Raw genomic sequence first — 17,145 nt, 5'->3', positions numbered from 1 at the left:
GCTATTGCTATAGTCATTCGAATCTCTCTCTCCTCATGTCTAACTGTTGAGACAACTCAACTGGATGCCTGCCTTCCCTTTGCCAATTAATTGTCCACGCTCCGGCCAAAAGAACAAGCTTAAGTCTGTTCGTCCCATGCTCAGTTGCCTCTAGAATAAAACAAACTCCTTGGCTTAGCATTTAACTCCCTACATCATCTGGCTCCAGCCTACCTCTTCAGATGCATTTTAAAACTTAAATCTTAGTTTTTCAGTCAATGAAAATTAGCTTCCTTTCTCTATCCCTCTCCTTTCACCAGAAAAACAAAATCCATGATATAAATATATATAATCAATAAAACAAATTTCCACATTGGTCATGTCCAGAAAAAAAAATATGCCTCAATTATACTGAGTTACTTGTGTGTCATGTTTCATCATGAGTCAGTCATCTCTGGAATCCTGGAATCATGGTAAATCATTATGTAGGTAAGAGTCCCTAAGTCTTTCAAGGTTGTTTGTCTATACAATATCATTGTTGTTGTGCAACTTGTTCTACTGGTGCTGCTCATTTCACTATGCATCATTTCATACAAGTCTTCCCAAGTTTCTCTGAAATTGTCCCCTTAATAATTTCCTATGGCACAATTGTATTCAATTATATACCATAAATTATTTGGTTATTTCCCAGTTGACTGATGCCCTCTCATTTTCCAATTCTTTGCCACTGCAAAGGGTGTGTGTGTGTGTGTGTGTGTGTGTGTGTGTGTGTGTGTGTGTCCCTTTTCCTAGGGAGCACAGAGCACTGGGCCTGGAATCAGGAAGACTTGAGTTCAAATATAGCCTCAGACACTTACTAGCTGTGTGAACCTGGGCAAGTCACTTAACATCTGTCCACCTCAGTTTTCTCATCAGTAAAATTGGGATAATAACAGCACCTATCTCACAGGATCATTGTGAGGGAAAAATAATATTTGTAAAGCACTCTATAAACTTTAAAGCATTATGTAAATGTTAGTTATTATTATTTCTTTTTTCTTTCATCTCTTTGGAGTATAGATCTAGTAGTGTATCATTGGGTGAGTGGATATACACAATTTGATAACTTTTAGGGCATAGTTCCAACTTGCTTTCCAGAATGACTGGACTGGTTCACAGCTCCACCAACAATGCATTAATGCACTTGCTTTCCTATAGCTCACCCAATATTTATCATTTTCCTTTTTTGTCAACTTTCCCAGTCTAAGGGAATCACAGAGTTGTTTTAATTTACCCTTCTCTAACTACTGGTGATTTGGAGGATTTTTATGTGACTATTCATAGCTTGGATTTCTTCCCTTGAAAACAGCCTGTTCATGTCCTTTGACCATTTATCAACTGGGGAATGGCTTTGATTCTTCTATCTCTTCAGCCTTATTATACACTGCTCTAATTCTTACATTCTATTTTTGGTCTAGACAAACAGGCCTCCTTGCTGTCTCTTTAACTCCTCAGTCCTTTTCTTCCTTTTGTGTCTTTGCACTACCCTCCTCCCTTCTGCTTTTCAGACTCTCTAGAAAACTTCAAGGTTCAGTTCAAATACCATCTCCTACAGAGAGCCTTTCTTGATCTCTTTAGTTGTTCATACTCACTTCTCAGAATTATTGCATATGTCCTTATTTGTTCGCACATTGTTTCTTCCCCTCTTTCTTCTCCTAATTCTTACCTCAATGTTTCAGACTCTGAAATCCATCCTGTGCTGCCTCCCCTTGTAACCTCCAGTGCCAGGATTAAACACCATCCCAAGCCTCTTCCCTAGTCCTAGTTTTTCACCTCAGCTAAGAATTGCTCTGTGGTAGGGTTTGCTGTATCAAGACAGGTCAGAGGCAATGAAGAACTAGAGGGAGCTGGAAAGTCCCTTTGTTAAGTTCTCATCTTGACTCTTCATCAGCCCTCCTACAGCTACAACACTATCACGACAGAAGGCCAGAATCAATGGACAAGTGGTAAGGAAATCCCAAACCATCTAAGAACCTCTCCCTTATTGGTAATAAAAAACAATCTATTTTATTACAATTAAATTGATTTGAAACAAAGCGAGTCATCGTATGATAACATAAGAAGACAATTTAATTCAACAGATATCTTTTTTTTTTAATCTTCTAAGAATCTACTGTGGTGCCTCGAGAAAACCATTTCCATGCATTTGTAATGCCACAAAATGTCTTAGCATTTTGTTTTGCTTTGATTCTTCAGCTTTAAACCTGATCTCATCTGAGAATTAATAAATGAAAAGAGGTTGGTAAACCCTGGACTCAATGAATCTTGGAGGAATGATCAGGTTTCCTTGAGGAATTAAGGATTAGACTGGTAGCATTAAGAGAGAAAACAGAAGAATATTCTCGAATAGTAATTTAAGAGTGTAAGAGCAGACCCTGCCCTGGGTCTCCTAAACATATTTCCTCTGAATGAACATGTCCTTATGACCCAATGACAGTCAGCAGTAGTTGCTTGGAGGTACAGGACTTCACATTCCCTGTGCCCAAAGTTCAGGAGGGAGAAAGATGCTTCTGGCAATTCAATTGGACCTCTGGACACAGTTTTCCTATGGAATGGTGATGAGATTCTATAGCATTATTAATTAGTATAGTAGTATACTTCAAATATGTTATCATTTAAGTAGACTTTTGTGATCTGCCCCAGGAATCTAATCACCATTTAAAAGAATAGTTGTTCTGGATAAATGCATTATGGGATCCAAGCAACTAACTTACAAGTCCCCCATGTGGTTTATGAGGACTTCTTGTATCTGTAAATCTGTATAACACTTAGTAAAATAGCCAAAATACTATCTGTGTGACCTAGGGCAAATCATTTCATTTCTCTGGGCCTCGGTTTCCTCATGTGTAAGAAGAGGAAAGGACTAGGTGGTCTATAAGGTCTCTTCTAACTATGTATCTATGCTCTTATGATTTTGGGGTTATTACAGAGTTAGCAGAAGTGACTAAGTATCGGCCAAAAGCGTGTGGGCAATCAAATGTAATAATCTTTCCAGAAACAGCCCTATTCCATTGTTTGCATTGATTAAATCAGTATGCAAAATGTAAAATTGTTGAAAAAATGCAATTTTCAACTACTCATTGGGACAACTTTGTATGCAGCAGCATCCTTAGGGCTCAGGCTCACCTAAGTACTGATTTTGTGGGTTGCTCAATTTTAAAAAAATCCTAATACTTGGTTTTTACAAAAATTTTCTTCAAAGCAAGAAGTTTTATTAGCAGCGGCCAAGAAAAAATATTATCTGACCCCAAGCAAAAATCAGATGTATTTGATAGTTGTAACACTTCCTTATTCTTTAAGCCACTTGCCTTTTTAGTCAGGGGAGATGAAATTGAATCATTTTAAGTGAAAAATGGAACGAATGAATGAAAAAAAAAACATTTATTAAGCACTTAGTACCAAGCATTGTGCTAAGTAAGCATTGGGGATAAAGAGAGAAAAATCAAGTCGTTTCCCGCATTCAAGAAGATTATTTTTAAAATGTGATTCAGTCAGTTGGATGAGTTCCTTTGTCCTTATCAGTTAAGTAACGAATTGACCCCTGGAGCCAGACTAGTTCTGCAAACAGTAATCCTGGGGCACCACCTACTGGTTGCATTGATGAAAAGCCCTTCGTTAGACGTGGGCATATGTTTGCTCTGTCTGCTATGGTGGATCATTTTCAATCTTTTATCAGTCTTGTCCAACTCTTCGTGATCCCAGTCAGGGTTTTCTTGGCAAAGATACTGGAGTGGTTTGACATTTCCTTTTCCAGCTCATTTTACAGATGAGGAACCGAGGCAAACACGGAGTTAAGTGACTTGTCCAGGGTCCCACAGAGAGTAAGTGTCTGAGGCCAGATTTGAACTTAGGAAGATGATTCTTTCTGATGCCAAGCCCAGCACTCTATCCACTGTGCCACCTTGCTGTCTGTGCTTTGGATGATGACATCATAAATTTAGAGCTGGGAGGCACCTCAGATGCAATTTAGCCTGGTCACCCCATTTTACAGATGGAAAAATTGAGGCCTAAAGAGTTTTAAGCACCTTGGCCACAGTTGTGTAGGTAGTAATACGGCTGATATTTGAGATCAGGTCCTCTGACTGTAAATGCGTTATGGGATTCCACAAAATTGCTATCTATTACATTGCTTGGAGACTGTGCTATATTTAGCTTTTACTAGAGGTAGTCATATTAAGGGACAAGAGTTATGTTTCAGGAGACATAATTTGACCCATTCTATTTGAATCTACCCAACAATGAGTGTTGAAATAATAAAACTTGATTGTACTATCTGGTGTCTAATCCTAGGCACCAATATTTTAATGCCTTCATTCCATAAATGAGTTTTTCAAGAACCAAGGAAAAACCACTTTGATCCAAATCAGTCAGTTAATAATCATTTATTGAGTGTCTACTATGTGCCCAGACAGTGTGCTAAGTGCTAAGATTACAATATAAGGAAGAAACACAGTCTCATGGAGATTACCAACTAGTGGGTGAAAATAATACAAAAGGAAGCTGAAAAGCAGTGGGGGAGGGCATGGGGGTAGATATCCAGTCCATAACATGGGCCATTTTCATTAAAAGGATTTCTCCATTGATAGCTAGCAGGGATGAAGTTACTTCAGAGTTCTATTACTCATAGACTACCTAGAGACCACTCCTTATTATATTCCTCGTGAGGCCACTTGGAAGAGAGGAAACTTGGCAGAGAGATAGGATAACTTTTAATAATATAAAGATACTACTTTTAATTTTTATGTTACAAATAGGTTTCTTGCCTATCACCACCACCACTTAACAATATGCATAAGTACCAGGCAGCTTTGTGTTATTTGCAAATGTAGCCATCTTGGTTTTGTCAAGGAAAAGAAGGATGCTACAGATGAATGCCTGATTTAGGGGCAGAGGTCCCTTATCATTCTGTCCTTTTTATTCCCCTCAGGGTGGAGGGCATGATCAGGGGAGGCAGCTGTGACTCCCAGACCAACCTTCCCACCCTAAGGGAGTGTGCACTCACTAGCAGCAGAGTGGCAGCAATGAACTGGAGAGAAGGACAGGAGCCTCCTGTGTAAGCAGGGGAACTGAAGACAGAGAGCAGAATAGAGGGAGGAAGCTATAGTTGTGAGATGCTTGGCACCAGGTTTCAGGCCGAGCTATGGGAAAAGATTGTACAGGAGGTATATGGGAATAATGCTATGCCACTAACACCTCCCCCTCTGCTCCATTCTTCTCCCCACCACCGTCACCACACACACACACACACACACACACACACACACACACACACACACACACACACACACATTGCTGGCCTACAAGACTGATTTCCTCCAGTTTTTCCTTCTTCCCTCTCTCATGAGAAGGCATGTGCCTGTTTCCCCATATTCATCTTTGTCCCTCAGTTTACTTTGTTTTTATGACTATGGAAAACGAAGTTTTGCTTTGCTGACCTTTGTGTATTCTTGTTCTAATGCAATGTAGAAGAGCCTTAAAGTAGTGACAGGGAGAGAGGGAGAGAGACTGTCAGAGAGAGAGATTGAAAGACAAAGACAGAAAGAGAGAGGTAGGACAGAGACAGAGACAGAGGGAGAGATAAAAAAGACAGAGACAGAGAGAGAAAGGAGGGAGAGAGAGGGAGAGAAATACAGAGACAGAAGAGAGACAAAGACAGAGAGAGAGAGAGAGAGAGAGAGAGAGAGAGAGAGAGAGAGAGTGAGGTGTTATTTTGCCAGAGTAGTTCCTTTTCTGGGGGCTTGGATATAAAGAAAAGAGAATAATTGATTTAAAAAAATAATTTCACAAGGGAGAAGGAACATATTAGACAATTCTCCTGGGGCAATGAGTCAGTCATCTGACTGCAAAAGGGGCTTGCAACTCACTGGGCTGGTATTGGAGCCCTTTCTTACCCAATGCTTCCAGGGCTGATTTGAAAGGAAAACTACTTCTCCAAAGTGGAGAAGCTAAGAGAGACACTGGAGAGAAAGTCATGCCAGAGGGGGAAGATTGGGTGACTGTTCAGAAAGAGGTTTGACCCAGGCAAGAAAAGGGGTAAGTAAGTGCGACTGACAGTCCTGAGAACACTGCTCATCAGGACAGCAAAGCCCCCCGCATCATTGCTAGACCGGGGGCCAGTGTAAGACATGGTCTCTCCATAAAAGGCCTCATAGTTGAGTTGAGGAGACAGGACACATGCATAAAAGGATAAGTGCAGAGAAGTTTAAGCTGAGTGCCAAATGAATCATCCAGGTTATAGGTCCTACAGAAGCTCAAAAGAGGGAGAGATTGATTGCTGGGGTCTGGGGCAGTGGAGGAGGGCCTCCCAGAGGGCATGGGACTCTACTTTGGTATTGAAGGTGAGATTTATACAAGTGGTCAGAAGTGGAAGGGCCATGGGATGGGTGGGTAAGGGAGGCTGAAGTGTTCTTGATGTGACCAGGAACAAGGAGTACACCAGTTTGGTCAGAGTAGAGGTTGCGTTGTTTCAAAAGTAAAGCTGATGAGACTGAAAGTTAGATTAGAATATTAGGAAGAAAAAAATGACAGGACTTAGAGAATGTGTGGAGAAAAGAAAAAAAGGAGTGAGGGATGACTATAAACTTTTGAGCCATAATGATACCAGTAAGAGAGAGAGAGAGAGAGAGAGAGAGAGAGAGAGAGAGAGAGAGAGAGAGAGAGAGAGAGAGAGTGTGTGAGTGTGTGTGTAGTGGGAGGAAAATGTATCACTCTGCCCTGTGGAGCTTTAATAGGAGATCAGCTTGGAAGGGAGCTCACTAAATACAAGTCAATAGAAATGTTCAAATTAGATGAAAATTAGAAACTCTAAATCTGTCACTTGGAAATATTTAATAACAAACATTTTTAAAGTAGAAAGTTTATTTCTGTCCAGTAAAAGTACATTCACAGCATACCTAAAAAAAGAGAACCTTAAAGTACATGTGATTTTTAAAGTTGTGTTAAAAAAGTCATATTAAGCACTTAATAAAATGTTTTTAGATATTTACAAAAACACAGGATAATTCAAGTATGTAATTTCCACATAGGCATCATGGGAAGGCCTTTGGTTGCAAGGATTTATACAGGCCAGGTTATAATCAGTCAGTTTTCCTTGACTTTATTTTCTCCTTTTTGTCTTTTTTTTAAAACAAAATTTCCCTTTAAAATAAGAACAAACCCTGTTTGAATATCTAGAGAACATCCCAACATGGTGGCAGCAGATGATTCATCTCACTTCAGTGATTTCAACAGCCTTCTTTTGGCAACGTGCAGCTTGCATAAAGATTTGAGAGTGAAGTCAAGAAGACTGAGTTGTTTTTCTAGCAATCTTTATCCTGGGTCTGAGGAGGAGGTTGGCCAGGACTGATCTGACTGCTGCCAGATGACTTATTTTGGTAACTGGACATAGGTTTAGAGATTCCATCTTCAATATTTTGATACATCTAAATACGAGAAAGAGGAAGAACATTATGACTTGGACTAACACGTGAATAGAGGGTGAGTGCAGCTTTTACTGGATAAGACTCCACATTGCTTGCTTTTCATCCAAAGGTCTTGAAACATATCAGTCACTTCTGTTTTGTTTTTGTCCAGACCTGTGACTTCATCTGCTGGGATGGGGAACTTCCAGATTGTGGAAACTCCCTCCTTCTTTTACTAAGGCAGATGGGCATTTGTGATTACAGTCTTTGAGAGTTGGCTGGGACATTGAAAGGTCAAGCTATGTGCTCCCAGAACATAAAGTTAGTATGTGTTAGAGTCAGGACTAGAACCCAGATGTTCTTGATTCTAAGGCTGGCCCTCTATGTACTATGTCTTGTGGCCTCTCTTAAAATGCATAGCATGTCATATTACACGGCAAGCAATTTTAGTCCTCACTCTATTCATGAAGGAACTGAGTCAGGGTTCAATACTTTATTCCAAACTTGGTTCTACCAAGGTTACATAACAGTAAACCTTTGCGGTGCCAGAAGGTGGGGATGGCAACAAATGGAGGTGGCTTGTCTCCATTGGTGATTTGTTTATTTCACAATTAACAGAAGAGATTGAAAAGAGAAGACTTTTCTGAAAATTTTCTATGGTACCCAGACATTATTCTGGCTCTACTTTTAAGTTTCTGGGTAGTCTTGGGAAAATCCCTGAATCTCCATTGTTCCTTCTTTAAAGTGGAAAAAAACTTGCCCTACTGTTCAACTTAATTGAGTTTTATAGGCCAGGCACCATGCTAAGTTCCAGGGATAGAAACAGGAAAATGAGACAGTCCTTTATTTCATGGAACTTACATTTTGCTGAGGAGGAAGCAGGTGGTGGGGAAAATGGGACATATCCACAAAGAAGAAAATGCAAAATACACAATTTGAGGTAAAAGGGAAAGTATTAACAACTAGGGAGAAGTGGCACTGAAGTGGGGACCTAAGTTTCAAGGCATTGAGGTGAGGAAGGGGGAGAGGGAATAAGCATTTATTAAGTACCAGGTATATGTCAGGCACTATACTAAGCATCTTACAAATATCTGGAAGGAAAGAAGAACATGGGACTAAAGCATGGAGGTGGACATGAAATCTTCCCAGTCATTCTCAGCTTTATTACCTCTGGCACAGTTAAACATATGCTATAGTTCTTAATATAGTCTTTGCCTGGGGCAGATCCAGTGTTCTTCCTCTCAGATTACATGTCTATGACTACTTGGATTGCTAGTTCTTTAACAATTTCATGCTGAAGTAGGTAAAAAAAAAAAGAGACCAAGGGACTCCTACGTTTTAAAAACTGCTCTATTTCTTCGATCTTTTTGATCTAAATTACTGAAATGATCCTTAGTTTCAATATGTGCCAAAGTGTGGCAACACAGGGAAAAAAGCTATTCTTCAACTACAATTTGGTGAAAAGAAGACAGAAATCCAAACAGAAACTTGATTTCGAGCATGCAGAAGCTGCTAGACAGCATTTGATTTGAAGGGACAACAGAGACATCATTGGCTCCAAATCTTAAGGACCTAACTTTTGACATAACAGTTTAGTCTAACTATATTAGAATAAAGGGATAAGGATAGGAATTAGGATCTATCCCTATCTGGAACTGTGGTTCATTATACATGGAAATCCTGGATAAGGAAACCCCTTCCTCAAATGTATGTTGGTATCTTCTCCTCAATGTATAGCTAGAGTAACTTGCCAAGGGTCACACAACCAGTAAGTATCATATGTATGACACAGACTCAGGTCTTCCTGGCTCCAAAGTCATCTTTCTATTTATCACACCATGAGGCCTCTCTATTGGAATAAAGGACTAAAAAAAATCAGCTAAAAAGTAGCTGATTTTCCAGCCAATAGGAACTGAATTTTAGTTCGTTTGACGTAACTATGACTCCCTACTAACTATTAACTTCTGAAATTATCAGCTAAGTCTTCAGGAAAAACTGCTGTTTTCATAGAAGTATTCATGACTAGCTATCATGTACTCTCAGAAACACTGAAAAATCTTAGAGATGAAGAGAATTGGTCATTTCTGTTTAAAGATGTCCCTGGTGACAGTGAATTTCCTCCCCTTCCCACCCAAAACAAAAAAGAACAGAACTCTCCAGTTGGACAGCATTCCCTTTGCACTACATACCGCAACTTCTGCGTTTGCCAGTTGACACCCCAGAAAAGAAGTCAGATGTGGGAAGGATGGCCTTTTCCTGGAGTCAAAAGACCAGCAGGATTGCATTATAAAGTAGCTGCAGGAACAATGGAATAAAAAGAAGGACCAAGATGAGTAAGTCAGTATGAAGCCAAATCGTTAATTTCCATCTCACTAAGTGTCATTTTGGCTATGTAGAGAGCTATTGCAGGCTAAATTCTGCTGTGAACACTTACAATTGTATCAGGGAAAACAAAAAGAGACTTGGGGAAAGGATGGAGATCAATTTAAAGGAGAGATAAATTGCCTGGTGCAGGTGCAGAGGTCTTGAATATTGATTGGCTTTGAGTTTGATCACCCCTAAGGAAGTGAGCCCAATTATAATTGAATTTGTCCAGTACCATCAAGTCATTTGGGTCCTGCAGGGTGAGGGTAAAAGAGATCAAGAGAGAGGGTCCGCCTACAAGAGAGGGATCATAGATCTAGAAAAGGGAAGCCCTCTAGCCCAACCCCCTAATTTTATAGGGGAATAAACAGGCCCAGAGAAGTCAAATGATTCATCCATAGTCCCACAGATACTAAGCAGCAACCATGGGATTTGAACTCAGGTCCTCTAAATCTACATCCAGTTTTCCTTCCCTTACACCCAGGACCTCACAGAAAAATAAAGATTATATGTTGTTCTTGGGTTGTTTCAGTTATGTCTGACTCTTCATGACTCCATTTGGGGTTTTCTTGACAAGATACTGGAGAGATTTGCCATTTCCTTCTCCAGCTCATTTTGCTGATGGGGAAACTGAAGCAAACAGGCTTAAGTGACTTGCCCAGGGTCACACAGCTAGGAAGTGTCTGAGGTTGGATTTGAACTCAGGTCTTCCTGAGTCCAGGCCCTGTGCTCTAATCACTGTACTACCTAGCACAAGATTATATGCTATGCAGAAGTCGTTTTCTAAGAAACCCAAATACAAAGGCAGGTTTTTCTTTTTCACGAGAAACCATTTTTTATCTGTTGTACTTCCTTAGCATTTAACTTTCCCTGGGTCTCTGGGGGGAAACTAATGCTTGTTTAAAATGGCATCCAATGTGCTTTAAATCTTAATTTATGCTTCCATTTACATTTCTTCTGTAGCATAAAATGGCTGATCCATTTTAAATCCACTTTGAATGAGCTTGTAGAAATTATTGTCAACTGGAACGCCAGGGTAAGGATTCACACCTGAGAAAAACATCAGGGAAATAAAATCAGTATCCAAGTAGTGCATAATTAGCATCAAACAAACCCCTGGTTTTAGGTTCTTTATTGGAATGGGCTCCTTAAGGGGGAGGGATACAAGAGACAAAAAAATCTACAGCTGGAATTCAGGGAGACAAGCCTTCCATCAAGGGATCATAGGATCTAGAACAGGAAGGAACATCAGGGGCTATTTTGACTTTACATGCAGGTTAAGTGACTTGTCTAAGGTCACACAGGTGGTAAGAATCAGATATGGGATTGTGAACCCAGGTTCTCTGACTCCAGAGCCAGGGACCTCAGAAGTCACCACAGAGGTATCAAATTCACCCTTTGGGACCCAACCAGAATAAAATGTAATTGGGAAACATTTAGCAAAATAAATAAAAATACAGTACAACATTTTGTTGTTTGTTCATTTTGGTCACATCTGACTCTTTGTGACTCCATTTAGGGTTTCTCAGCAAAAATACTGGAGTGGTTTTGCCATTTTCTTCTCCAGGTCATTTTACCAGTGAGAAAACTGGGGCAAACAGGGTTAAGTAACTTGTCTAGGGTCACACAGCTAGTCAGTGTCTGAGGCCAGATTTGAACTCAGAAATATGAGTCTTCTTGATTATAGGCTGAAAATTCTATCCACTGTACCACCTAGTTACTCCACAATATAACCTAGATAATGTTGATTTATGGTTCTCTAAGTCAACCTGCAGTCTACAGTGATCTTTTCTATGTGAATGTGATACCACCGATAGAGTCACCCATAGTCAACCTCCTCATTTTACAGATGAGGAAACTGAGGCCAAGAGAGAACATTGCCTAAGGTCACACCCAAGGTAGTAAGTGGCAGAGTCAGATTCTGAACTCTGGTCTTTTGATTACAGAAGCATAATTTTTTTCCACAGTACCTCTCAAAAGCTGTTTTTATTTTAATCTTTGGGTAGCCAGTACTTTGAACAGGGCCTGGAACATTTTTTTTTTTGCATGGATTAAAACATACCAAGAGAAAATATTTCCCAGAGCAATATTCCAAAGGACCAGACATCACTCTTAATTGTGTATATGCCTTCAAATAAACTTTCAGGAGCCATCCATTTCACAGGTAACCGAGCCTGTATAAGACCAAAGAGGACATCAAAAGGTGACTTTTCCAATTTCCACCGATTTTAATTTTTTTTCTATTTATCAAGATTGTTTTAATGAATTCACATTAGTTTTAATAATGTCACTTTTAAAAAAAATGCATGCTTTAAAATAATGGAGTGAAATGAGTAGAACCAAGAGAACATTGTATACAGGAACAGCAATATTGTTTGAAGAATAACCATGAAAAAGTAAGTTTTTCTGAGTACTATAAATACTCAAATAAACTACAGAGGACCTACGAAGGAAGATGCTATCCACCTCCATAGAAAGAACTGATAAATAGAACTATGCATAGTATGGTCTTAACTTATCTATATATATACATATGTATAATATATATGTGTGTATGTAAAAATAAATAAAATTACATTTAAAACACGCATTCTAAGCTCTTTTTTGGTGGCAAAGAACTGGACATTGAAAGGATGTCCATAAATTGGCAAATGGCTGAACAAGCTGTGGCATGTAATTGTGATAGAATACTATTGTGCTATAAGAAATGATGAGAAGGGTGCTTTCAGAAAAACCTCAAAAGACTTACATAAACTGATGCAAAGTGAAGTGAGCAGAATCAGGAGAACATTTTACATAGTAAAAGCAATATTGTACAATGATCAGTTGTAAATGACTTAGCTATTCTCAGCAATACAATGATCCAAGACAATTCTGAAAGACTTATGATGAAAAAATGCTATCCATCTCCAGAGAAAGAAGTGATAGAGTTTGCAGATTGAAGTATGTATATATTTTTTTGTTTTATTTTTCTTGGGTTTTTTTTTTGGTCTGTGTTTTTTTTTTTTTACAACATGGCTAATATGGAAATATGCTTTGTATGACTGCACATGTATAATCTATATAAAATTGCTTGCCATCTCAAGGACTAGGGAAGGGAGGGAGGGACAGAGAGAATTTTGAACTCAAATTTTAAAAAGACAAACGTTAAAAAATTATTTTTACATGTAATTGGGAAAAAAAGTTCCCCCTAAAAATACATTCTTAATGATCTAAGACAATTCCAAAAGACTCAAGATGGAAAATGCTATCTACATCCAGAGAAAGAACTATGGAGTCTGAATGCAGATAGAAGCATACTACTTTCTTTTTTTTTGGTGGGGGCAGGGGGTTTCTTTCTTGTGTTTTTTCCCTTTTGTTCTGATTCTTCTTTCACAGCATAACTAATGTGGAAACATGTTTAATATGATTGTTCATGTGTAACCCATATTAGATTGCATGCCATCTTGGGGGAAAGAGAAGGGAGGGAGGGGGAAAATTTGGAACTCAAAATGGAACTCAAAAGTGAATGTTGAAAACTACCTTTACATATAATTGGAAAAAATAAAATACTATTAAGAGGAAAAAATGCATATTTACAATCCAGAATTTAGGGTTACAATCCAGAAAATTCACTTTCTCCCTGTTAAATTAACAGTAAGATCAGTATTCTTGAAAAACACATTTGTTTTCAAATAAATCTAGAAGCACAAATGTGCATAAAATCTGGCTGGTCTGGCAGTAGAAAGAGTAAGTTTTTCTGAGTATTATAAATACTCAGATAAACTACAGAAGACCTGTGAAGGAAGATGCTATCCACCTCCAAAGAAAGAACTGATAAATAAAACTAGGTATAGTATGGTTTTAACACACACACACACACACACACACACACACACATATGTGTATATATATATACATACACACACACACATATATATACACATGTATATATATATATATATATATATATACACACACATATATACATATATATATATATATACATACACATGTGTAAAATTAGATTTAAAACATGCATGCTTAAGTTCTTTTTGTGGTGGCAAAGAACTGGACATTGAAATGATGTCCATAAATTGGACATTCCTCTTTGGCCAATCAATTGATCAGGGGTAAGTGAGTATTATTGACTGTGTGGAATAGTTTGCCACTGAAGTGCTAGGAAGACTGATCATCCTGGAAATGCTATCATGTGCAAGACTGTGGGGAGGATGGTATGGGTCATAATTTCCAGAACTGACGGCATGTGGGCTTCTGTGGCTTTATTCATCTCATCTATGATGAAAAAGGACTTTTGAGCCATATTAAGAGAGTAAAGTATGGTAACCAGATGAGGAAGATATCTGTTAAGGAGGAAGCCACAGGATCTTAGATCTAAATAAGACTATTTTTTTAAAAAAATCTCTCCTTTTAGGCAGAAGGATCAGAGAAATGCTCCTTCCACTGGAGTAGCTTCTCTGGATATGGCTTATATGACTTATTAAATATGCTCAAAACTTGTGAAATGAACTCAGTTTTGAATGATAGGCAAGCTGATTTTCTGATTGGGTTATTCTAATTGCTTGATTAAACCCAGAAGAGTGATTTGTTTTTTGTGGGTAGATATTTATTCACTTTAATGACAATTTTTCAGTTGGTGGGGTCAGAATGATTGAATTGTATTTGGCCTATCAATGTAATTGTACTGATTTTATCCATAGTGGGGCCAGGGAGCTATGTAAGACCAGTGAAGATGATGAAGAAGAAGAATCATCCCTATAACTAGATCTTTTTGAAGGCATTAACAGGCATGGAGTTCTCATATGATGAGTCCTCTATTCCCTCAGTGAAAAGAAAGATTGAGGAGTGGCAGCCACATAATATGTAATATTCATTACAATTTCCTATTTGTCACAAAGATCCTGCTGAATTTTATTAAATTCATTTAATAATAATAATAATAATAATAATAAGCATCTAATTCATTTAAGTGCCTACAATGTGCTAGGGACCGTGCCAGGTATTGGAGTTCCAAAGACAAAAGCGAAATAATCCCTGCCCTCAAGGAGCTAGGGAACAGATAAGCAATGCAAAGTGATTTGGGAAGGGAAAATTCTAAGAACTGGGTGCTTGGGGAAGACTGAGGAAAATGGCCTGTGCAGAGAAAGCCAAATGCTGAGTTCAAGAAAGAGTTTTCTTGCTGTTCAGTTGTGTCTGACTCTTCATGACCCCAATATTGTCAATACTGTCCATGGAGAAGAAAATAGAGTGGTTTGCCATTCTCTTATTCCAGTGGATTAAGGCAAACAGAGATTAAGTGATTTGCCCAAGATACACAGCTAAGTGCCTGAGGCCAGATTAGAACTCAGGTGTTCCTGACTCTAGGCTCAGCACTCTATCCACTGAACCACCTAGCTACCTCCCAAGAAAAAGTTAGCAGACAAGTTTTGCTGGAATGCAGAATGACTAAAGGTGAGTGATAGAACACGAAACTGGAAAAGTAGCTTGGAGACAGATAATTGAAAGTGAAGAGTTTACATATTATCCTTGGAGCAATAGGGAGCCACAGAAGATTTGTGTGCAGGGAAGTGACATTGCCAGGCCTGCCTTTTCAAAGACTGTTTTGGCCTCTGTGTGGAGGACGGATTTGAAAGAGGAGAGAGAAGAAGCAGGGTGACCAGTTAGAAGACTATTGTCATAGTCCAGATAAGAGGTGATGAAGGTCTGAATCTGGGTAGCGGTCATGTGAGAGGAGAGGAGTCAGACACAAAAGACACTACAGAGGTAGAATCAACAAGACTTAGCAACTGATTGAATATGGGTTTGGAAATTCAAGCCTCTGGAATTTTCTAGTTTCTTTCATTTCCATCAGAAAAATTAGAACAACTTTATGATTCATTACATTTTTGTGAAAAATAGAAAAAGAGGCTTGATGATAATCATCAGCACAGTGTCTGGCACATAGTAATCGCTTAGTCAGTACTTTTTCATTCATTCATCGATAGCAATACCCACTGTTTGTAAGATTATGGATGTTAATTATGTCTCTTCATTTTACAACTAAAGGAACTGACTTATGTACCAGTGAATGTGATTTTTCAAAGAAATGCCACTGAATTGTTGGAATAGAGACTTTAAAATGTGTAATTTTAGATTAGAATTCGGTTAGAATCAGCTTATTTCTGGCTAGCCAGTGAGATAGGAATTGTTTTGGTGCTTTTTCATTTGTGTAATTGTAGAATGATTCTTTTTCAAAGCTAAAAAGATTTCTTGGCACAGAAATCAAAGCTGTTATTAGACATATATTTAGATGTTACTGGGGGGGAGGGGAGAGGAGCTCATTTTTAAGTAGTGAGATTTATTATCCTGTCAACCAAAAGTAGATGTAATAAAACATATTCATTTACTAGGCGGTAAGCATCTCAAGGACAGGAACTGTCATTTTTCTTCCTATCTCCTCAATATCATATACTTAGCAAGCACCTAATAAATTTTTGTTTAATTGAATAAAATTGAACAATGACAAAAATAAAAATGGATAAAAACATCAGCCTCACATTGCCCCTGACAACATAGTTGGAGTCATTCATTATGTCTCTGGCCAATCCAAAGTCACATATCTTCACCACTTTCCCATGAGTCACAAGTACATTCCTGGCTGCAAGGTCTCTGTGAACACACTAGAAAGAATAAATATTATTTACTATGAGAACAAGCTTTCTTCTCTTTCAGGTTCAAGATTAGTATTGAATATGGTGATATTGCACAACTCATTAATTTTCCAATTCTGCATATGATTATTATCCCAGGGCAAATTCAGCATAAAGTATAACAGATGAATAGGGGAAACATATATGGCCCATTTTTCCATTCTCATTTACAGTAAACATGGGTCTTCCACAGAGGCCTTCTTGAGCCATGAGAGGAAAGGGAGTCCCACTGTTTTCAGATTGGCCACATGACCAATGGGGGGCATGTGATATAGTCGATGGAGCCTTAGAAGATCTATTAACCTTTCATTCTAAGGAGGTACCTGAGAAGTGGCAATACCAGAGGCAGCAAAGGATAGAGCAGAGAAAGAAGCAGAAATATGAAGGCTCCAGGAAAGACTGAGATATATCATGGGAGAACATGATTTTGGAATTGAATGCTCAAGGGAAATGGGTAGGGATACCAGCACACTAAAGAGAAAACATAATCAAAGTGATCTGGCAAAAAAAAAATTAGGAAAATAGATTCTGGCAAAAGTTAGGATAGAATAAACAGCATGAGAGCAGAGGGACGAAGATGTCTAAGAAAGTAACAATAACACCTGACATTGATGTAATGCTTTAAAGCCTGCAAAACACTTTTACTCATTTGAACTTCATAACAACCCTGTGAA

General features: G+C 38.5%; 1 protein-coding gene across 7 annotated transcripts in view; it reads right to left on the bottom strand.

Annotated features, from left to right (window-relative positions):
* Positions 1 to 6,835: 6,835 nt before the first annotated feature.
* The window catches only part of FLT3 (fms related receptor tyrosine kinase 3), a 73,873-nt gene continuing 63,563 nt past the window's right edge, over positions 6,836 to 17,145 (bottom strand). For 5 of the 7 annotated variants that reach the window (XM_020997233.2, XM_020997231.2, XM_078147061.1 and 2 more), the window contains exons 20-24: positions 16,319 to 16,441; positions 11,845 to 11,956; positions 10,733 to 10,832; positions 9,608 to 9,713; positions 6,836 to 7,439 (exon numbers count right to left, since the gene is read on the bottom strand). In XM_020997233.2, coding sequence (XP_020852892.1) covers positions 7,317 to 7,439; positions 9,608 to 9,713; positions 10,733 to 10,832; positions 11,845 to 11,956; positions 16,319 to 16,441 — 564 coding nt within the window. In that variant the 3' untranslated portion in view covers positions 6,836 to 7,316. The remainder of the gene's footprint in view (positions 7,440 to 9,607; positions 9,714 to 10,732; positions 10,833 to 11,844; positions 11,957 to 16,318; positions 16,442 to 17,145) is intronic. The other 2 variants (XM_078147064.1, XM_078147065.1) reach the window with 1 other exon arrangement.

Source organism: Phascolarctos cinereus, unplaced genomic scaffold, assembly GCF_003287225.1.
Source record: "Phascolarctos cinereus isolate Bilbo 61053 unplaced genomic scaffold, phaCin_HiC Scaffold_726;HRSCAF=1367, whole genome shotgun sequence".
Taxonomy (NCBI): domain Eukaryota; kingdom Metazoa; phylum Chordata; class Mammalia; order Diprotodontia; family Phascolarctidae; genus Phascolarctos; species Phascolarctos cinereus.
Note: the sequence above shows the minus strand (reverse complement) of the source record. Positions and strands in the feature narration are given on the sequence as shown.